The sequence below is a fragment of the Condylura cristata genome, unplaced genomic scaffold (genome assembly GCF_000260355.1).
Source record: "Condylura cristata isolate star-nosed mole 26May11 unplaced genomic scaffold, ConCri1.0 scaffold00024, whole genome shotgun sequence".
NCBI classification, from domain to species: domain Eukaryota; kingdom Metazoa; phylum Chordata; class Mammalia; order Eulipotyphla; family Talpidae; genus Condylura; species Condylura cristata.
The window spans coordinates 5909155-5932448 of NW_004567125.1; the positions used below are offsets into that span (position 1 = coordinate 5909155).

At 38.4% G+C, this 23294-nt stretch overlaps 1 protein-coding gene across 3 annotated transcripts in view; it reads right to left on the reverse strand.

Moving 5' to 3' along the window:
- Positions 1-1128: 1128 nt before the first annotated feature.
- LOC101630908 (S-adenosyl-L-methionine-dependent tRNA 4-demethylwyosine synthase) overlaps positions 1129-23294 on the reverse strand; it is a 115025-nt gene continuing 92859 nt past the window's right edge. For 2 of the 3 annotated variants that reach the window (XM_012729270.1, XM_012729269.1), the window contains exons 15-16: positions 12600-12767; positions 1129-2382 (exon numbers count right to left, since the gene is read on the reverse strand). In XM_012729270.1, the coding sequence (XP_012584724.1) occupies positions 2161-2382; positions 12600-12767 (390 nt within the window). In that variant the 3' untranslated portion in view covers positions 1129-2160. Of the gene's footprint in view, positions 2383-12599; positions 12768-19865; positions 19948-23294 lie in introns of those variants that run through there. The other variant, XM_012729271.1, reaches the window with a different exon arrangement.

Consider the following 23294-nt stretch of genomic DNA (forward strand, 5'->3'; position numbering starts at 1 on the left):
GCTTTTACTCTGCTGTTTTGGGAAGCAGGTGTCTTGTTTCTAATTATTTTAATTATTCGAGATAACATTTTAAAACTTTATGAAACACTTTCCTTTAATAATTATTTTTCTAGAATTTTGTAATTATTGGTATCTGTTTGGATCATTTTTGAGCTGTTAGAATCTTTTGCTCAAGCTCCCAAAATAACTTCACCTTTTGAGAACATTCAAACTTCCCATTCTTTTCTACTTAATACTGTTCAGCAAACTAACTGAAATTGTTTCACATAGATTCCATTGTATTTTCCCTAGGCACTTGACATTTTTTGGAGAACTGGGATTAATATGCTTCCCCCTTTTTTAAGTTTAAAGCAAACAATTTCTGGGAGAGAACTGGAGAAGAAATACTACTTATCTATGTGGCCAAAGATAAGGGATTCAGAAGGGCTCATTCTATAGGTAGGTATCTTTGTCCAGTTAAGCCACGCTGAACTTCAAAACAAAAAATAAAAGCAAAGGTATCTGGTTGAAAAAGATATTGAGGGATGATACAATGCCCTTTATTCTGCCCGCCTACCTTATTCCTCATGGCAGTCTGGAGGTATTTTCTGGCAACTAGATGCTCAGTTAACTGTCACAAACAGAAGCCAGTCCATAGGCTCCTTAGCATGAGTTCCTGCTTTTTTAAGCCTTCATTCTGCTTTCAAGTGTTTTTCCATCTCTGTTCAACGAGCACTAGTGCATCTGAGTTTCAGTCAGATCCTGCCTCAGACTCTTGTCTGGCTCATAAGCCAAAAACAAAAACAAAAAGAAAAGAAGACTGAACATAAATTTGAAGATGTGGTAGATTCAAGAAAGAACATGATTTCTGTGATACTTTATCACAAGCCCCACTCCATGTCACCACAGAGCAGTGCTTTGACTATCACTGAGGAATACAATGCCAGTTTTCAACTAGGTGCAACAGATATATTATGAATTTTACTTCAGCAGAGAACAGAGGGTGTTAGAAAACAGCTAACATATAAGGTGAGTCTGACAGGGCTTACAATCACAGGACTACACACATCTTTAAAATAAACACGCAAAAGAAATTCATGTTTCGTGACTTTAAAAAAGATTTTTTTATTAATGAACATTTTGGGATAAAGGAATTTAAAAAATAACTATGATACTTTAAAAAAAAAAACTATTGAGTATCTAATGATGTTCTCGATTAGAAGAAACTGAAGCTTCAAAGAACACACTGTATAAGGTAGCTCCACAGCAAGCAGGGGAGAGAGGCTGGAGAGCCTTGTGCACGCAGCGATGGACGGCTTCCAGGCCGACCCCACGGACAGGAGGCAGACTGGACTGGCTCAAGTTGCGGTCATGAGACTAACTTGTCAGTGACAGTATATGGCAAGTCCTCTTATGAAAAGAGCTTTTTTCTTTTTTAATTCCCTCAATGTACATTTTTTCTTTTTTCAAATGTATTACTCTTCATTTTTAATTGAGTTAACATTGGTTCACATAGTTGTGTTTTAGATGGATGGGATCTCACATCTAATCCAGCCCGCACATTACTTTCTATGGCAATTCTGTGGGAACAGAATGAGCTCTACTGGAGTTTTAGATGTAAGTCTATTTCATAAAGGGTTGACATCAAGCAAAAATTCATAATAATCTATGCAGTATTTAAAAATAAAGAATTAGGACGATTTAAACTACTTTTAGGTTTTATATGAATATATAAGAGAGGGATGGAACAATACACTTACCTCAGGGTAGTACAAATCCTAGCTCAGGTAGTACAGAGCCCACAAGGGGAAGGGGAACTGATACTCCTTAAGTGTAACAGTCTCATGTTAGCATCCTACGGAGTCTTAGTCCTTACAATTTAAATCTATCAGTTATTTCCTACTAATGGTTATGTACCTCCTCCCCAAAGGACTTTCCTCTCAGGAGTAAAATCAGGAAAGGGAATGAGTTCTAGAAAGAAATGCTGAACTTTGAGTCCTCAAAGTACAAGTGATGTTCCCCAGGACTAGGGATGTGATTTGTGTCCTCAAATTCTGTCTTACAGTCTCTTCCATGTGAAATACAATTTGTGTAATCTGCCCTTGGAAAATTCACAGTAGAGTACAAGAATCTTCTGAGGCCATCAGTTTTTGTCCTTCAGCAGCCTAAAATCTGATAACCTCAACATCCGGAAATATCCTTTGATTTGCTCTTTCTCTGATATCTAGTATCCTTGGGATCAAAGCCTCTTTCATTGGCACCAAATAATGCCCAGGCAGGAGTTTTGGCCATATAATCCTTTGCACTGAAAGTTTTTGATCCACCACTGTCTTCATAGTCCTGGATGAGCTTCTGGAAGCGGTGATAATCAATCCATGTCCACCATTCCCTATCAATCTTAAACTGAAAAGAAAACAGGTAGTCAGATCAGAAGTAAAAATATCCATTAAAAAAACCTAACACCAAAAAATGTTTAATGAGCCTGCTATTTTTCTTCCTAGCATGTAAAAGAAAATTCTGTCATGCTCCAGATATAGTTCCACAGCAAAGGAGAATGAACTATGGTCAAAGCAGAGTTTCTATTTCCGTAGGAGGGCACATGTCAGGCCTGGAAGACCCAAACACTGAGTAGAGGACGCCTCTGGGATTGTCAGCTGAGTTTATCTTGAGCAGTAACACTGAACAGGGCTACTTGAAGTTTTTGGCATCACCATGTGTTAACGGTCAAATGAATTCTAATTCCCGTTGTTGCCACTTTCTAGACGGTACGAATTTCCATGGCTGTGCAAGCAGCACCTATCAAATCCTTTTTATTACTAAACTTTGGATTATCAGTGAAACTTTAATCAATGGCTTCTAATTCTGAAATGCCAACTAAATGACTCAAGCTAACCTTTTTAGTCTAACATGGATACAATATCTCATTAGTGGAATGCCTTGTTAAGAATCTCAATTCAATAAAGAGGAATAATCCAATTTGTACTCTTTTAAGAAAATTGCTTCTCAAAAGTCACTGTAGAGTAAGGACCAGAAATGAAGAAAACAGAAAATAAGCTGAGTAGGCTCTGAAGGAACTACTAATTGATTTGTGAAGGTTTTCAATTCAAAGCCTCTATTTGGCATTAGTGTAAATGTATAATACACTGACACTGTATTTGTAAATAGATAAGATCTTTCTGTTATGCCATAGTCTTTTTAAAAATCTTGCTTATGAACCAATTTCATGTTTTAGCTGGGGAAAATATTATAAATATATAGGTTCTTGGATTTAAAATATTAAAATATGCTGAATTTAAATGAAGTCTGAATGCTCAAAGTTTTCTAAGGGAAAAAATATCAAATAAATGGAAAAGTTTAGTCTACCTATAAATTATGAGAAATTTTCTCCTAATAAGGTCATTCTTAAAACAAGGTGCCTTAACGCTTCCATGAACTCTACAACTCACATGTAAAATGCACATCTCACCCATCATTTTCTCTCCCAAGACTGACTACCCCTGAGCATTCTGTATTATTTGAAAATAAAAAATCCTCATAGCAGGAATATAACGGAACAGACGAGAAAATAAAGATAATGATGAACAGCCATATACCAGAGACATTTTATGGGGTGGAGTGGGGAATGAGATCAAAAACAGTGGGGGGAGGGAAATGCATTGGACTATGGTGATGGCACATGGGTGAATGGGTGATGGGAAACCCAAGGGGATTGCAACTGAGATGGAAAAATGCACAAAAAGATGTAAAAATAAACTATTATTTAAAAATAATAAAAAAAATTAAAAATCACTGTCATGCCCAGGTGCTGAGACTCAAAACTACAGTTACGGGTGACCTTCCTTGCCTGGCTCCACACACCCTCCAACTGGCCAGGGCCCACTGATTTTTCTGGAGCAGCATTTCTATCAGCAACACCCTGACCCAGCCCTAAAATGCAGGGCCTCCATTCTGGGCCTCAGCAACAACTTCCAGCTGACTGATCTTTTGATTCCAGTTTTAGCTGCTTCCAACTTCTGCAGGCCACCTGAGGTGACGATGCTGAGAGCAGAATAGAATTCCATAATCTAGAATATATAAAGTTAAAATATCAAATTTCCACCTACAGGCTCTTCATGAGCTACCCTCTTCTCATGTGCCCCCATGCTATTCCCTCTGTCTGATTAACACCTACTCTGTCTCGGGTCTCCTTACAAAACGTCCTTTTGCTCTGTAAAGTCTTCAGAATTCCTTTTGACAGTGACAGCGAGTTCTCACTATACCCTGAACTTGTCCAATGAGCACATATTATAATTGCTTCTGTAGTAATCGCCCCCATCCCAACCTGCCAAGACTGCAGCTGGTTTTGTGAATACATCAGGATTTCTTTTAATTTATTCTGTCACATAAATACTTGAGTGGATCTGTCTGTCCTGCTCCCCACTCTGTGTCTGGTGAATCCTCTCACCCCACACCTCTGTCCTACACCTCAGTTCTTGTATGCATAAATAACTAAAATAAAAGTTAATTTTGACACAGCGTGGCAGATGCATTGTGTAGGGGTATGCACAAAGCACTTTGGGAGTGCTGAGCAAGATGTGCTGGATCATACCCTCTCCCCAGGAGTCTGTCCTGCTAGAAGTGTTCTTCTCTTGAGGGCTCCCTGTTTTGTTTCCTGCGTAACAAAGATAGCCATAGTCTCTTCTCCTCTAAATAATTCTTGGGTTTAGATTCCAGCATCTGAAGTCCAACTCCTCAGCATCCACAATCCTTCCTTCTCCCTCAAACGCTAACAACAGTCACTTGCTATGGATATTTCTAAGACAGTCTAAAGGACTAGTTTGGACTAGAGTACTGGAAGCAAAATCACTTTTACAATCTACAGTACAAAATATATTTTATATTTCAATCTACTATGTGAACACATACACACCCCATAAAACAAACCCTGAAAACAGTTTTCACAAAACGGCAGGCAATACATTTCAATTTGAAAAACTAAGGCTGCAGCTCACTAAATTGATTTCCTAATTCTTAATGAAATTTGAGGAAAATCTGTTCTCTTCTGACTGTGAAACCCTACCCTAGCTTACAGTGGAAGAAACTGATTGCACAGATATGACAACTGTCAGCTAAAATCCTACTACCCACCCTTCTCATCACCAATGACTAAGGAAACAATTTAGAAGACAAGCAGCTGTAACACAAGGTAGGCATATTAGTTTGATTATGTTGCTGTAACAAAATACCACAGACTGGGTAGTTAAAACAGCAGAAATTAATTCTCCCACCATTTTGGAAAGGCTGGAAGCCTAAGATGAAGATTCCAGCAAATAGTCACCTTCTCACTTTTTATTTACAAAGTTTATTCTTGGTATGTTTAGTTCAGGGGTGGGATTGTGAGTTCTGTGTCTCTTTTTATAAGGACCCCAATCCTACCAGATCATGGCCTCACCCTTATCACCCTAATTAACCTCAATTACTTCCTTAGAGACCTCTGAAATAGTCACATGGGGGAAGTTAGGACTTCCACATAAGCACTGCGAGGTCATAAAAACACTCACTCTGCAACAGGTTACTCTTAAATTAACACTGAGCCAACAGACCCCTAAGACAAAACTGAATTACATATGCTGCCTCTCAAGATAACCTAAGAACAATATATTGAATAATACCTCAGAAAAAAATCAAACCATGTCAAGCAAAAGGGAGAGGACAAAGGGAAGATATTTAGTAGGATTGGGACAAAAATTGTACTGAAAGACAGAGCTGCATAAACACAGGAGTGAAACCCCAAATCACAGAATTTGAGGTTAGGTATGCTGAGACATGAGGTAACCCTGCTTCAAGAATTCCACAAATCAAACAGTAAGAAAGAAGGCAAATCTATGAAGAAGTACAAATGAGCTCAAAAGGTCACAGATGATCTCAAAAACACATCATACCCAGTAAGGCATGGCCTTGACTAACAAAGGCAGGCTGCTAAGGGTCGGTGGCCTTGATGGTCAGATGAGCCAGTTCTGTGGGCTCCCAACATCCAAAAGAATCAAACTGCTGTCCCCCCCGTGTGCCCCCACCCTCATTCCCAAGAGCCTTGTTCTCACTATTTCTCATCTTTCACAGAAGAAAACTTTACTGAACAGAATAACAGAGATTCTTCCTTATTTTAAATGCTTAAAAGACGGCACATTAAATACATGTATTTACATTTACTTTTTCAAATCACACTAAAATTATGGCAAAGGCATTTGCAAAAGACATATAACCAACAAAAGCAAAGAAAGCAGGGGAGGAAAACAGTGTCAAACTTTTAGAAGTATAACTGATCTAAAAGTTAATAATCTGATACAGGTAATAATCTTTATATTCCAAATTCCTATGTACTTCTATTCTCTTCAGTATAAAGTCTAAGCAATGAGCACAATGAGAATCATGCTCATGCTACCTATTAATTATTTCCTACCAAGAGCAGAAAAAGATGGTTTGTCTACTCCAAGGCAAATGCACAGGAACCAGAAGCTTTACACACAAACCTCTAAAGCTTCCTCTGCCTTTCACTGGCTATGTCACTTGCACAGCTTTTCATTTCTTCAGGCAAAACATTTTAAAAAATTAAAATGCCACAATGAAACATATTTGCCCTGTACCTTAATCAGTTCCTAGTGGTGTAGGTAAACATGTTGCTTTTTGTGTTTTAGTAGATGAAGAATTGACTTGAAATCAGACCACTGGAGAAGGACTGGCTGAAGGATGGAGAGACCCCCTCAGACTCAGACGTATATGCCAACTGGAAAGGCAGAGAGAAACCCCAGGGTGGTCTGACAGAGATGTGATTCTGGAATTACAGGAGGGCCAGAGAAGCACATCCAGAATTCCCCAGACTTGTGAATCTGGTTGTTGCCTGTCAGAGCGGCCACAGCTTTGCTGCTCTGTGGGTGCAGAAGGCAGAGATCACACAGACTCTAAGCACTGCAGCAGACATGAGATCGGGGGATGCAGCAGGATGGCCACCTTTTCTCTGAGTTCATGGTAAGTAACATACACACAGCAACTACCATGGGAACCATTTTGAGAGCCAAAACTACAATGGGATTGAACTTTAGATATGTACAAATGCAATAATTTTTTTTTAATCTGGAGACTCAATTTTGGACTTCCTATCTTAATCTCCAATTTTGTTGAAGAGCTACGTCCTCTCAGCTGTGTCACCAAAATGTCAACTTTCTGACATTTCTCTGAAAGTAATTACTGGGAGCAATCAGGCCTCTGATAAAGGTGAATTCTGTATGTAGCACAGAAGGGAAAATATTCAGCTAGTAGGTTTTGTGAAGAGAACACTGCACAAAGCCTAAATGGAGAACATACTTCCTTTCTTATTCTGATGAGATGGATAAGTTCTTCATTCCCTCCCTCTCCAGACTGGAGCATATTTATCCAAGATGGAGGCTGCTGTGATCAGTGCACAATTACTCAGACGATCTCAAATTTGGGGAAAACTTTCCTAGAGTTGATGGTCTAGGAGACCTGCTGCCTGGTGGTTGGGGTGGGGAATCTGTGCCCTGCTTCCAATACACAGTTCTCCTTCCCTACTTTTTCCGACTTTGCTGTAGCATTTGAGAACCACTATAATGCTGTGGTCTGAAATAGACTATGTTCTTTGAAAGATATGGGACTGAATTCGACCTGTGCCCTACTTTTTCTTGGACCGCAAGTGTAGTCTCTTAGCTTGAGTTTCTTCCTTTGGAATATGAGAACATAGTTTTTATGACCCAGAGATTTCTGTAAGGATTGAATAACTAATGCATACATACTGTCATCAATAAATATTATTGGTCCCTGAGTTTGGCAGGCACAAAAACTAAGCTATGTCACCAGCAACTTATCTCACTAAGATAAAAGACACCAGAAGATAATAAAAAGGTTATGCTGGAAGTCAACAAGATACTACCTTCAAAATTTCAGGTGAAAAAACTTCAGCTTAGGAGTTTTCTATTCTTATACTCTGTCATTTAAAAATGAAAGTAAAATCAAGATCTTTCAAGGGTAAAAAGACTGTGACCTACTCACTTTGGCAAGAAACACACTCAGTAGAAACCACCAGAATGAAGAAGCAAAGAAAGTGGGATTTTTATGGGCTCACTGAAACAAGAATTATTTGCAGGAAAGAGTAGTAGGGAGCCCTTTGATTGTGATGAAGGGGGATAGCAATGTTGACTAATTTTAGAATTAAACTAAGCATATAAACTTAAAAATATATAAGAGTATAGGATTCTGCAAGATGGTGGAGTAGAAAGCATCAGAATACTTCCACCCTCTCACACAAAAATTATACTGGCAGAATCTGTTGGATGTAACTATTTTGAAACTCCAAAGTCTACTGAGGACTTGAAACTTTCAGGGGAAGGGTTGGATTGTAAAGTGCAGTTAAATTTAGTCAATTTCTGACTAGATCACCATCAGCTCTTCATTTCCTGTTCTCCTCACCCACAATATGCAGCTATGAGCATTTTCCTGGAAGCCTGGATGACACAATTAAGACCCTGTCCTCCCAGCACTGGGTCAGCGTCCTGATCTCTGGTGCTGCTCCTAGGAACAGTGCAGACCAGGGGGCAGGCAGTCACTGCTGCACCGCCTTCTTGCTGAAGGGACTCCGGGGGATATAAATAGCCAGTACCTCCTCCTTCTACCTACTTTTCTGTGCCCCTTTTGGGAGACAGACATTAAAGACTAATATAACCAGCAGTGACAGCCCATGGGGGAAAGGATGAAGTAACTGCACAGGTGCAGGAGTAAGTTCCAATTAGACTGGTATAGCTTTAAGATGTTAGAGGCAACCCCTACTAAGAAAAAGCTATAGAATGTTAAAGAAAGGAAATGGGAAGGGAATTTAAAAGTTTCACTACAGAAAAAAAAGAAAACTTGGCCCTCCCTGGTGGCGCAGCGGGTTAAAACACTGCACTAAGAAGCTTAAGCCACTTCCGCATGAGTTCAATCCCCGCCTGCCCAGGAGGAGATCCACATGGCGCGGCAGACCTCTCCTGACCCGCCCGCTGCTCCCCTCAGCAGTGTACTTCATCGATCTGCCTGTTCTGCTCCCCACTCTGTCTGGTGAATCCTCTCACCCTCCACATCTCTGGCCTGTACCCCAGTTCTGTACGAATAAATAAATAAATCTTTAAAAAAAAAAAAAGAATACTAAATACAAGAGGAGACAGTAATGCAGGTAAGGAGGGAAAAAAGAGCAATGAGGTATATAAAAACAAATAGCAAAATGACGTTAAATCCAATTCTTCTCATTATAAATTTAAATTCAAGTGAATTAAACTCTTCAATAAAAAAAAAAAGAAGCTGATGCAAACAACTTTAAGTTGCCCACTTTTTATCCAAAGACATAAACAGGTTGAATATGAAAGGATGGAAAAAGGCATTCCATGCAAATGGCAACCAATAAGACATCCTCAAAATATATAAACATATTGATAGAAATGAAGGTTGGAAATATAGTTCTACAGTAACTGTTGAGACTTCACCATCCATTCTCAATAACAGATAAAACAACCTGACACAACACAACACAATAGAGTCAATGGACATACACAGAACATTCTGTAATTAGACAGGAAAAGGAAATAAAAGGCATCCAAAGATGAAAGAAAGAAGTAACATTACCTCTGTTTACAGATGATATGATCTTACATGTAGGTGAGTCTTCTCTTGAAAATTTGGCATTTGGGATTCACCCAAATGGAGTTGACACTTACGCTGGGGCTACAGCCATACATCAGTGATGTGCAAATAAAAGTGCAAAATGAGACAAGGGGGAAAAGGGGAGGGGAAGCTAACAGGAAGATTGACAGTGGACAGACATAAGGTATGGCCTAACATTTCTCTAGTTCCTTGTCCCAGACTGGCTCATTTGTAAATTCTACCAAACATTTAAGGAAGAAATAATATCAATTTCCACCTATCTACTCCTGAAAACAGAAGCAGAGGGAATACTTCTTACTAATTGTAGGAGGTCAATACTGTCCTAACATCAAACAAGATAAAAGCAGAACAATACAACCTACACAACAGTAAGGTCATATAAACATACATATGGAAAAATAAACTTAGCAAGTTAAATTCAACAAAATATTAAAAACAATTATGCACCATGAACACATAGGATTTACTTCAGGCACGCAAAATGGCTCAACATTCAAAAAAATCAATCGATCACACCAACAAGCCAAAGAAGAGAAATCATATGATTGCATCAATAATTGCAGAAAAAGTATTTGACAAAATCCAAACTGATTTGTGAAAATGCTCAAGAAACTAGGAATGGAAACGAACTACCATACCTATTGGTGAGAAACTAGATGTTTTTTCACTAAGACCAGAAACAAGGCAAAGATACTCCCTGTCACCATTCTTAGTCAACACTGTCCTGGGAGTCCTCGCTAACACAGTTAAGACAAGAAAAGGAAATAAAAGATACAGAGATTGAGGAGACAAAATAAAACTGGTCTTTTGCATAGATATGATTTATATATATAAAATCTCAAAGAATCAATAACAACAACAACAAAAAAACTCCTAGAACTAAGTGATTATAACCAGGTTGCAAAATATGAGATTAATATACCTAAGTTAACTGCTTTCTTATGTACTAACAAAGAACAAATGGAACTTGAAATTAAAGCACAATAACACATCAGCATCAAAAAAAAACGAAGTATCTGTGTATAAACCTATCAAAAACTGCACATATTCTATACATGAGAAGCAACAAACTCTGATTTTAAAAAATGATGAAGATCTAAATAAATGAAGGGATAGTCCATGTTCATTAGTTGGGAGATTCAATACTGTTAAGATGTCAATTTCCCCTAACTTAATCCAATCAAATCCTAGCAAGTCAGTTTGTAGGTATCAACAAAAATTATTCTAAAGTTTATACAGAAAGGTAAAAGACCTAGAATAGGCAACACAATAGTAAAGAACAAGAACAAGTTTGAGAACTGACATGACCAAACTTCAAAACTCACAATAAATCTACAAAGTTTGGACTATACAATAATAGTGAAAGAATGGAGGTAGACCAATAGGACAGAACAGAAAAGCCAGAAACAGAATGAGGGGGAAAGTCAACATCTTTGACAAAGGAGTGAAGGAAAGAAAGGACAATCTTTTCAACAAATTGTACTCAAACAATTAGAACAATGTCCACATATAAGAACTGCAACTGCATTCTTTCAAAATGGATCTTAAATGTAAACATAAAACTGTAAAATTTTAGAAGACAATCAGGAAATCTAGGTGAGACTGGAGATTCAGTGTGATCTTTGCCAGTGAAAGAATAACTAATAAGGTGAACTTCATGAAAATTCATTAAAACTTCATTAAAATTAAAAATCTCAGAAAGATAGAGAGATGGGGAGAATATATTTGCCAAACACAAATGATAAAGGAATTGTAACCAAAATACAAGAACTATTAAAACTCAACAAGAAAACTAACCTAATTAAAATAATCTGAATAGCCTTATAACTATTAAAGACACCTCTAAACTAACTCAGACAGTTTCACTGAAGAAATCTACTAATCATTTCTTAAAAGAATTAACACTAATTCTATACCTCCCAGAAAACAAAAGAGGAAGAAACATTTCCTAACCTATTTTCTGAGGCATACTGGTACTGCTAGTACCAAAACCACAGAAAGATAGCATGAAAAAAACTACAGTCTAAGAATACAAAGGCAAAGATCTTTAACAAAATATTAGCAAACAGAACTCAGTAATATGTAATTAAGAAATTAACATGATGGCAAGGCTTATTCCAGGAGTGTAATGATAGATTTAATACTCAATTTTTTTCTTTATTAGGCATTATAATAGGTATGTGTTATGTTTAATAAAAGAATGAAAGAGGATAAATAAAGTATCATGAACCAAAATCCCAGAAACATTTTCCAGATGCCAAGATTCAAAGTAATCTAAAATTTGATAAATACCTCAGTATTTCTCTATCAGAAGCACTCATATGGGGGTTGTTTACTATTTTAGTTTTTCCTTGCCATGGCAGGAAAGGACTAGAGGCTATTACACGGATGTCTTGTTTTTGTTTTTGGCATGCATTTTTCTAAAAATTGCAAACCAGAAAGCACTTCAAGATTTAGGTGAGAGCCAAAAATGAGGGAATTTTGCACAGAAAAAGAGTTTGAGTCCAACAGGCAGAATTCCGGGCTTTCTCGATAATGGATTTTTTTTTTTTTTAAAGATTTATTTATTTGTGCATACAGAACTGGGGTACAGGCCAGAGGCTCAGGGGCGGTGAGAGGCTTCACCAGAGACAGAGTGGGGAACAGAACAGGCAGATCTACGAAGTACACTGCTGAAGGGAGCAGCGGGCGGGCCAGGAGAGGTCTGCCACACCATGTGGTCACCTCCAGGGCAGGCAGGAATCGAACTCATTCGGAAGCGGCTTTAGATTCTCAGTGCTGTGCTTTAACCCGCTGCGCCACCAGGGAGGGCCCTCGATAATGGATTTTAAGAAGAACAGCAAGCAAGTGGTCACTATAAAAAGGTGAGGCAAAGTAAAGAGAATAAAGGAGCAGGAAGATCAAGCTGATAGAAGAATGCTTATGTCAGTTCTCACCTTTTTGTGGGCTATGAGCAGGCAATTGGAATGTTCATGTTCACAAGCAATTTCATAGTCAGGGATGAGATCCACCAACTCATGGACAAACCGCACCACTTCCTCATGCCAGGGCACGTTGGCCATGGTAAGGCTGCTTGCTGAGCTCTCGCCACAGTAGGTGACACCCTGGAGAAACATCACAACAGTGAGAGACAATTACAGACTGACTTAAATGTCACAGACTAAGAGTGTCAGAGCTAGAAAGGCTTCTAGAGGTCATCCAACCCAATTCAATGCATATTTTCAAGTGAAGAAAGTAATACAAAGATAACAAAATGCTTTAGAGCTCACAGGAATAGTTAGTGGCAAAGCACTGGAGCTCCCGGGACGAGGCCCTTTCCACGCTGGCAGTGCTGGTGCTGGGCACCTGAGCCGCCCGTCACAATCTGCACTGTCATGCACAGTAATGTATTTGAACCAATAATGCAACTTCCCATTCAGATTCACTCGTGCGCAACAATAGGTTCATTCTCCAGGGATTACAGTCCCACATTAAATAATGGAGGCATAGCTGACACCCATGAAACTTTACTGAATAATTTATTCACTGGAAAAATAAGGTGAGTATCATGTTATAAGCGTTAGAATTATAGTTGGTAAACCTTTTCTGTAAAGGCACAGAGAAATGTATTCTTCAAGGAGATCTCCTGGCAATGACGTTTACGCACACACATGCACACAGCCGCACACACACAGAGTCATGCCGAATAAATCAATCTGGGGATATACACAGATGTCTTCACACACTACTATATATGCATGCATTTAACTCACCTCCATAGAAACCCCTATTCTTTACAACTGCAGTAAAACATGCTGACTTTTAACTCTTTTGAACTCTACCTGACAGCCCAGGCATATTAAGTCCCCAAAATTTTGTTAACTAAATTCTCTATTTGGGAAATTACATAATGCTAAATGTTTAATTTCTTAACAGTAAGTGATACTTTGATTTTGTAAACTCTTCAAATATCCGAAATCAAACTTTCTTGACAAGTTGTTTGAATATTTTAGATATGCTGTTACTAAATAGTGAACAACTGTAATAAGTAGATGTATACCACAGCACACACTTCCCTCTCTCTCTCTCTCTGTTCTGGTGTCTCTCTCTCTCTCTCTTATACAACATACACACACACACACTCTCTCTCTCTCTCTCCTCTCTCTCTCTCTCTCTCTAGAGGGGTAAAATGATCTTAAATGAAAAAGCCACAAATGAGCACTGCAGTGACCCTGACCCTACAGATGGCAGAGCTGGGACTTGGCTGAGAACTCAGATGAGTTCTGCAAAACACTCCGCTCCAGATGGCTGTTCAAAAGATTCCTAGTATACTAAATTGAGATGACGTTTGCTGAACATTAACTAGAGGCAATGTCACTTCATTACAACAAATAAGAATCTTCTCTATTAGCCCAATGATTCACAGACTTCATTAAACTGAGTTTGAGTTTCAGGTAAACAAAAAGTAAGTATGACATAATTTAAAGATCTTTAAGAAAGCAAGGTTGAAAAATTATTCCAAACTTACCCAATGTTTAAAAAAATTGAAAATTAAAAAACTGAAAGTGATTTACTGATAGGTTAAGTCAGTCATTAAAATAAACTTACTTCAATTTAAATGTCAGTTATGACATGAATTATATGAACAACCGTATGTGTAAGAGTTAAGTCAAAGGAATTTATTTCTAATATTTAAAAGTTAGTTCACTGAAGCAGAAAATTTAAGATAAGATCTTATATTCATCACTAATGCTTTTGAACATATTTGGCTCTATCTTATTCAGTAATAATTACCATGAAATGATAAGGGAAGAATCTGGTTTGGCAATGTAATCAAGGAATATGTGTCACAGTTCATTACTATCTTTATACAATACTTTTCCATACATTTGCATGACGTTTTATAGTTAACAAAGCACTTTTACATAAAAGCTCTGATTTTAGCCAGCAGAATCATTTGTGGCAGGAAGGATGGGTGACTTCCTAAGCAGCTTAGAGTCTAAGCTTTCACTGTGGCAGAAATGCCATTTATTTGCGCTAAGTTTGTCTGTGAGCAACCTTCGGGCACCCCCAAGGCCTCACTCAGTTTGGCTCCTGTGCCTCATTCTCTGATGCTCTCCTTGCTATTCTGATTGCTTCGCTTCATCCAACACCCTAAACTCTTGATGGCTTGTCTTGACTTTATTCCTGGTCTTTTCAATGAGGGACAATCTCACAGGAGTGAGGTGGTCTAGTTTCATTGTGTTCTTGACTTACATTTCTTGAATAACAAGTGATTGTGAACATTTTTTCATATGCCTGTTGACCATTCTAATGTCGTCTTTGGAGGGGTGTCTGTTTAGTTCTTTTGATCATTTTTTGATTGAGTTATTTGTTTTTTGTAGAGTTTTATGAGTTCTTTGTATATCTTTAATGTCAATCCTATGTCAGAAGTATGGTACATGAATATTTTACCCCATTCAATAGGGTATTTTTTTTTTTTGGTTTTTTGTTGTTGTTTTTTTTCATTTTAGTTATTCATTTCTTTCGCTGTACAGAAGCTTTTTAGTTTGATGTAGCTCCAGCTATTTATGTTCTCTTTTCTCTTTCTTGCTATTGGGGACAAATCCCCTCAAAGCATCATTACAGCTTATGTCAGGAAACGTTTTGCCTATGTTTTCTTCTACATATTTTATGGTTTCAGGGCTACATATCCAAGTCTTTGATCCATTTGAGATGATTTTGTTGTATGGTGTGAGGCTGTGGTCTAGTTCTATTCTTCTGTATGCAGTTGTTCAGTTCTCCCAACACCATTTACTGAAGATAATATTCTTGTTCCAGTCATGTGTTTTTGGCCCCTTGGTCATAGATTAACTGTTCGTGTATGTGTGGGTTTGTTTCGGGGCTCTCCATTCTACTCCACTGGTCTATATGTCAGTTTTTGTTTCAGTACTAGGGTGTTTTAATTTTTGTGGCTTTACAGTATAGCTCGAAGTCTGGAAAAGTGACAACACCTCCATTCTCCTCACTCTTTTTCAAGCCTGGTTTTGCTATTTGGGGTCTTCTGTGATTCCCCATGAACTTCAGTAGCATTTGCTCCAAAGAACTGTGTTCTGGTCTAACATAAAATTGCACTCTTGATATTCAGCATGTTTCTACTATTTAATAACTAAGGTATTAGTTATTAATACCTTACTGGTATTAATGCTGGCTAGGTGTTACTACACACCACATGAATAACCAGCAATACTCCTTACTTTCATTTGGAAGAGTGAGGTCATGTTAAGACATTTGTTTTACAAGATGCATTTTACAAGGATTGAGCTCTGAAAACAGCTACAGAGCTAACAGTACAATAGTATTGACAACAAATGATTACTGTGCACTCAGTATTCTCAAGGTGCACTGCCAGGCAGAGAATACAAAGACAGTATTTCATTTACAAATAGTTTATTAGTACAGTTAAAGAGGATACCTAACCTGTCCCAGTCTATATCAGTATATTTTAGGAATGTATCAGAACTATTCTTCCCCCTTTCCCATAAGACTCCAGAATGTGCAGACCATGCCCTATACACACACACACACACACACACACCACAGGAAATACAACGCTATGAACAGCATTATGTCTGCTTCTGCAGAATCCTAAGCATATCACTAGCCAATTTATATTAGGACTCTTACATCTTCAGGGCATTTATGTGACCTTGACAGATACTACTGAATTGGTTTGTTTCCCTTGCCTAACTGCTCTGACTAGGACTTCCAATACTAAGTTGAACAGTAGTGATGATAGTGGACTTTTTTGCCTTGTTCCTGACATAAGGGGTAATGTTTTCAGTTTTTCCACCTTCGAGTATGATGCCAGCTTTGTGTTTGTTGTATATTATGTAAGAATAAGTTCTACTTACTTCCATTTTATTGAGAATTTTTATAAAAAGGTGTTAAACTTTATCTGATGCTTTTCTGGAGTCTACTGAATAATGATGTGACTTTTATTTTCCTTTCTTTTGGGCTGGTGAATGACATTCGTTGATTTGTGGATGCTAAGCCAAACCTGCATCCCTTGAATGAAATCTACTTGATGGTGGTGGATGAGCCTCTTAATAGATTACTGGATTCAGTTTGCTAACATTTTGTTGAGGATTTCTGCAGCTATGCTCATAACAAAATCCTGGTGGTTGTCTAAGTTTCTTCTTCTATAGGTCTCTATTCTAGAAGTTTGCTTTGTGATTACCATGATGATTGAATCAAACTTTCTATGTCTTTTTTTTTAAGATTTATTTATTTATGCATACAGAACTAGGGTACAGGCCCGAGGCACGGGGCAGTGAGAGGATTCACCAGATACAGAACAGGGAGCAGAACAGGTAGATCAATGAAGTGCACTGCTGAGGACAGCAGTGGGTGACACAGTAGAGGTCTGTTGCAACATGTGGATCACCTCTGGAACTGAACCTGCACTGAAGTGGCGGCCGTGGCTAGCTTGTAGTGCTGCGTCCTAACCAGTTGTGCCACCAGGGAGGGCCCAAACTTTCTAGGTCTAAAAAAAGGTCTTTGAGATGGTATCAACTCATCATTTAACTGCACAGGTTCAAACCTTTAGTGTTTCATGTTGTTTCTTATTTTTCTTTATACTTCCTAATCTGTATTCCTGTTTTCATTTGTTTTCTTGTAATACTCTCACAATTTCTTGTAAAGTAGGTCAGGTGGTCGTAAAATTAGTTTTTGTTTGTGTTTTAGCTTTATAGTTGAATAATCTTGCAGGACAGCACATTCTTAGCTGGCAGTTTTGTTTTTAAGTGTTGTGAGCACAGCACACCAGCTCTGTTCTGGGTTGGGAAGTGGCTGCTCTGAAATCTGAAAACAGCCTGATCCCTTGTAAATCACCTTTCTGGGGATCTAACAGCCTTTAATATTTTTTCTTTATCTTTGACTTTTGATAATTTAACAATGCTGTGCCTGAGACTCATTCTGCATTTAGAAATGTGGGCTTCCTGTCTGCTTCCTGCACATCACCGTTCTTTCTTTCCTTAGGTTCAAGGAGTTCTATTAACTCTTTGAGTGGGGTCTCTGTTTCCTTCTCTCTCTCTCCTCCTCATCTGGAATAACCATTTTCCTTAAGTTTCTTCTTCCAGTTGAGTCTGAAAGTTCACATAGGGTTTCTTCATGATTCCTAGATCTTCTCTCTCTCTTCTTCCAACTGGGTGACATGTACATCTGCATCTTCTATTCTGAAATTCTCTCTTAACAGCTTATTTCTATTTAAAATACTTTCCATGTTTGTCCTCATTTCATTCAGAGATTCTTTCTGTGTTCTTTTAGTATCTTCCATCTCCTTAGCAAAGAGCTCTTTTTTGTTCCTGGATCCCCGAATGTCCTTTACTTGTCTCAGCACTGCACTGCCCTTAGAACTACCTCATTTAGCACGTGAAAATGCTGATCTAAGTTGACTGTCCGGGCTTCTCTTTCCTTTATTGATGTCTCTGGATTTCGATTCTTCTTCTACTTTTTCACCTTACGTTCAGATGTTCCTTTCTTCCTAGGCCTGTGTGTTGCCTTACTTGCTTTTGGGGGGTTGGAGTATGTGGATTTAGTTTTGTTTGTTTCTCGTCTTTATTTATGTTGGTGGCAGGTGCGGATGGAAGGTGAAGCTGGGGCTCAAGACTCAGTCTCAGCCCCAGCCAGTAGGGAGGGCAATTCCAAGCAGATCACCTCTACCTTCTCTTCTCTCTTTCCAAGCAAACTCTTTTTCATGCTTCAAGAATTCTAACTCCCTGTCCTGCCTCTCTGCTGCTCCTCTCTGGGATGTGGTACACGGAGAGCAAGAGCCAGAAACCCAAGTGTTTTTTGTTGTGTGGCAGGGGGTGAAAGATCATTTGGGTGTGTCCAGGTTTGCTTAGTAATGATGGCTGTTGTTGACACCTAGTGACCGGCCCAGACCACCAGGTGCTGAGGGTCACTCAATTGGACCTTTGTGCAGATATGGCCACAGGACTCTCCCTTCTGCTCTGGTGTCGCCCCGCTCTGTAACTGAGCCCCACACAGTGCTGTGTATGGCCCACTGCCATTTTTCTCTTCACCTGATCCTTCAGGTGGGATTTGCCTGAAGTAACCTTCCCTTATCACCCCTGCTGGCTACTGATCTCCCTGGTCCCACAGGTGTGTGCACCAGTCTGTACCACTCCCTTTCCCAAAAATTTCCTTTGTAATATTCACTTGCCTAACCTATTCACTGGCCAGGACCTATGGTGTGGCCAGCCTGTTGCACCACCTGGCAACATACTAACATCCTTCACCTCTGCACCTCGCCCATACTAAGTTCCAAACCTCAATGCAAAGCTGTCAGAAAAATCCTATGTCTCTGTCAGTACACCTCCAGATCTTCTTTTCAGTTTACTTTTCCAGGTCATGTTTCCTCTTTAGTTGTGTTTAGAACAGAGAATGATCTGAACCTCTTCAGCCTAACATTTTGTAGGTGGAATCAAAGCTTTTACGTTTTTTACTACAAGTATATATGAGGAATAAGCTTCCAAGTACCCTCTGTCAGTGGGTAAATTTTTCCTAAAGTAAAAAGGCCCGGTCTTCCATCCTTTAAACCCAAATCCTGTCTCCACTAAAGCCTGAGTATGATCTCTCTTCTAGTTGCTAGCGAGTTCCCTAACGAAGTAGCTATGCTCTCAAAAATATACTTACCATAATATATTTACTTTTAAGTGTCAATTTTCAAAGACGTTTGAGGTTATCATGGCTTGTTATAGTCTAGCTCTCATCAAATGTTTTAGCAAAGGATTTATTATATGTTAAGACCCCTTCAATTTAGAAAATTCCAACTTTAATTAGCTAACTTTGCAAACATTACATAATTTAACCATAGTGAATAGAAAAGCATCCCTTCTCTACACATCATTTTCTTTTGATTTACAAAATCACTGTAGTTAATTCACACAATACAGAAATATGAAAAAGTAAAATTAATACATCTTTCCTTTCTCTTCTCCCAAAAAGAATTCTGTCAACAATATATGTATCCTTCCATATCTTTCTTATATAAATATATAAAATTAAAACTGTACCAAATAATATTGTTATACAAACATCCCTTTTCCTATTTCTTTTTACAAAGACACTACATTAACTTACTAGAAAATGAGAACTGGATTTAAAAAACACGTGGTCCTTTAGGCCATCTCCAGTACGTTGCCAAAATGACCAACATGGAGGGGAAGGGGAGAGGCCCCTGCAGTGCGTTCTCTGGACTTTTTAGAAGACATGGGGCTGTTTCTTTGTCCACATGCATGCAAATCCACAAGAGAGGTGATCCTGTGGACATCAAGGGGAGGGGTTCAAAATGGAATGCCTACACGTTACCAAGGCAACACTAGAAGAGTCTATGATGTTACCCAGCATGCAATGAGCAGTGTTGTAAACAAACAAGGGCAAAATTTTTGCCAAGAGAATTAATGTTCACATTGAAAATAATAAGCACTCTAACAGCCAAGACAGCTTCCTGATATGCGTGAAAGAGAATGATGAGGGGAAAAAGGGAGCCAAAGAGAAAGGTATGAAGCACTAGCTGAAGCACTAGCCTGCTCCACCAAGAGAAGCAGACTGTGAGAGCTCATGGAAGAATTATGAGCGGCTGGAACCCACTCCCTAGAATTTATGGCATGGCAGCTGTGAAAAAAACTAAGGATTTAAAAAATAAAAAAACACATGATCCAATCCTCAATGGCTCAGGCACTTGATACCACGCTACTTCTTCCCTAGGTCTACAAGAATCAAATTAATCATTACCATGTGGGCCTGTGTTAGAACACAACTGTTATTTTCAACATTATAATTTACCCTTTAAATAAGACAAACTAAATTGTGGTTAATGAAATTTCCCTAAGAATTTTAAAAGAAAAATCCCTCAAAATAGGTCACTGTAGACTGCCTTGTTCAATATGACATCCATTTCCCAAACAACATATCCATATCAAATCTCCAGTGTTTTACCAACGTATGGAACCTGGAGAGAGCTCTCAAATATTGGTTGAATGTAGGGATAAAGCAGTAAAATGGCAATCTTGTTTGAAAGAAACTATCATTGTCTTGCGTCGGCTATAGACAGGACTTATCTATTGAATATTTCCTGTTCATGCTAATAGTTTGTCAAACTCAAAGATAACCACCAGAGAGTTACACTGTTTAATGAGAGTACTTATCGGGCCCCTCCTGGTGGTCCAACCAGTTAAAGCGCAGCACTATGAAGCTAGCACTACTTCAGCACAAGTTCCATCCCCGGCCAGGGAGGTGACCCACATAATGCAACAGACCTCTCCTGTCTCACCCACTGCTCCCCTCAGCAGTGAATTTCAGTCAATCTGCCTATTCTGTTCCCCACTCTGCCTCTGGTGAGTCCTCTCATCACCCCTGAACCTCTGACCTGTACCCCACTTCTGTATGCATAAATAAATCTTTAAAAAAAGATTTACCTTCCTATAAAGAAAATTGAGTGATTTTTTCTTAAATTATATAATGTCTCAAATATGCAAGATACTGCAGAAAATATGATTGCAAAGAAAAGGAGGCAGAAGGCAGGAAAGTGAGAGGGAGGGAGGAAACAAATAAAAAGCCAAGAAAATGAAAAGAGGTTACCCTGTGACCCAGCCAACTTGTTTTACAATACAAGTTTTACTGCACCATAACTTGAAGCAGCATTCTTTAATAGCCAAATCATAAATCAGAACTCTACTAATCTCTCATGTTGGCAAGATTTTCTTAAGCCAACACATAGCTTGTATCTTCCCACCATTAGAGTTCTTGGCAAGAATAAACTTTTAAAATTAAGAGCAATTTCAAAAGCAGTGTCTTTGACCTGAACAGAGATAAAATGCTACACATAAAGACAGTAATATTTCATGTTTCCACCCTCTCGCCCCTCCTAAGTACAGTAATATAAAAAGCTGAATTTAATAACAGACACCTGTAAAACTCCAAAATATCCTCTGAAATAACGTAAGAATGTGTTCAGCTCCATAAACATAAGCTGAAGAGTGAGCTGGCTTTCAGAGACAGGGTAAAACTTCCCATCATTTTTTCTCATTTTGAGGACTCCTAGTTGTTCAGAAAACCTTGTTTCTTAATGACCCAGAATTTTAACTGACATCTCATGCCAATGACTTCCAAATCACTGTTACAAGCCATGTATTAACCCCAGAACTCCATGGCTCATACAACATGGCCTATCTGAACCTATACTGGGATATTAAAAATTGTCTCAAATTTACAAGACCAGCATACAACTCATAAAATTGCTCCCTAAGTGTGCTTCCCTCCCCCATCAGTCTTTTCCATCTCAGGAAACTATTACACACCCACACAACTCCTTACACCAAACTGCAGGTGTCATTCTTGATTGTTTATTCTTTCTCTCCCTACATCTCATCTTGCAACAAATTCTGTTGGTTCTACTTCCAAAATTTATCTCAAATGCACACACTCCTCTCCAACCACATTACTAATGATTTTCTCCAAGCCATACTCCCACATGCTTAAGTTAAACAGCTTTGTAATTGGTTTACCTGCTTATGCTGGTGGTCTCTATAATCAATGGATAAAACATCTTTTAAATTAAAAAATCATATATTACCACTCTCCAGCTTAAAACCCCTTCCTAGAGTACCTCAAATTTTAAAAACAAGCTTACCATTAAACTTAGTAAAAAGTCCAAATCTCTTGTCCTTGCTTGAAAGCCTAAAAATATCTGGCCCCAGCCCACCTCCGGATTCAACTCACACACTCCAACTCTTAATTTCTGCTGAGATCACACCAAGCCTCTATACATCAGCTGTGTCATCTGCCTAGAATACTCTGACCCCCAAGTCTTTGTATATTATGTTGCTTTATTACAATGTCAGTATCAGATTTTTTTTAAAGCCATTGTCTCAGAAAAGCCTTCCTACTGGCAGAATCTAAAGTAACCAACCACAAGTTACCAAACCAATGCATGCATTTACATTTTGACTTTCAGTCAACACATAGGTATTCTTACAAGTATGAAACAGACAAGCAGACATCACATGCTTCCTCTGGAAGTGCATAACACCAATAAATATTCCTGAGATGCAAACAGAAGTACATACACACACACACACACACACAATTCTAATCAATCTTTTCTTGCTCTATCAAATCACAGGAAATATAAAGGTGATAAGGAACATGCAATCAGCAAAATTTTAAATGTAGATATGGAAAAACCACCAGGATTAATTATCCATTTTCTTCTATAAAATAATCTATAAAGGAAAAAAAGCATGTGAATAGGCACTAGTAGCTTGAAAGAAATTTAAGAAAGAAATAAGGCCGATTACAATATTGTAAAATACTGTTGAATTTTTTTTTTTTAAATGGTCATATTTGAAATCTTACATGTCCAAATAATTAAAAGATATTTGGGGAAACTGTTTAGCTCTCAGAACAGTATTTTGAATAATAATTTTAAATTAAAACATATCTTTTAGATATATATAACTGAAGCAATTACAGCTGAATAATGTGTGGTTTACTTCCGAAAAAAAAATGAGGTAAGGTAGTTGAAACAAGACTGTTCATGAGTTTAAAAATGAACATGATGGCCCTCCCTGGTGGCGCAGCGGGTTAAAGCACAGCACTGAGAATCT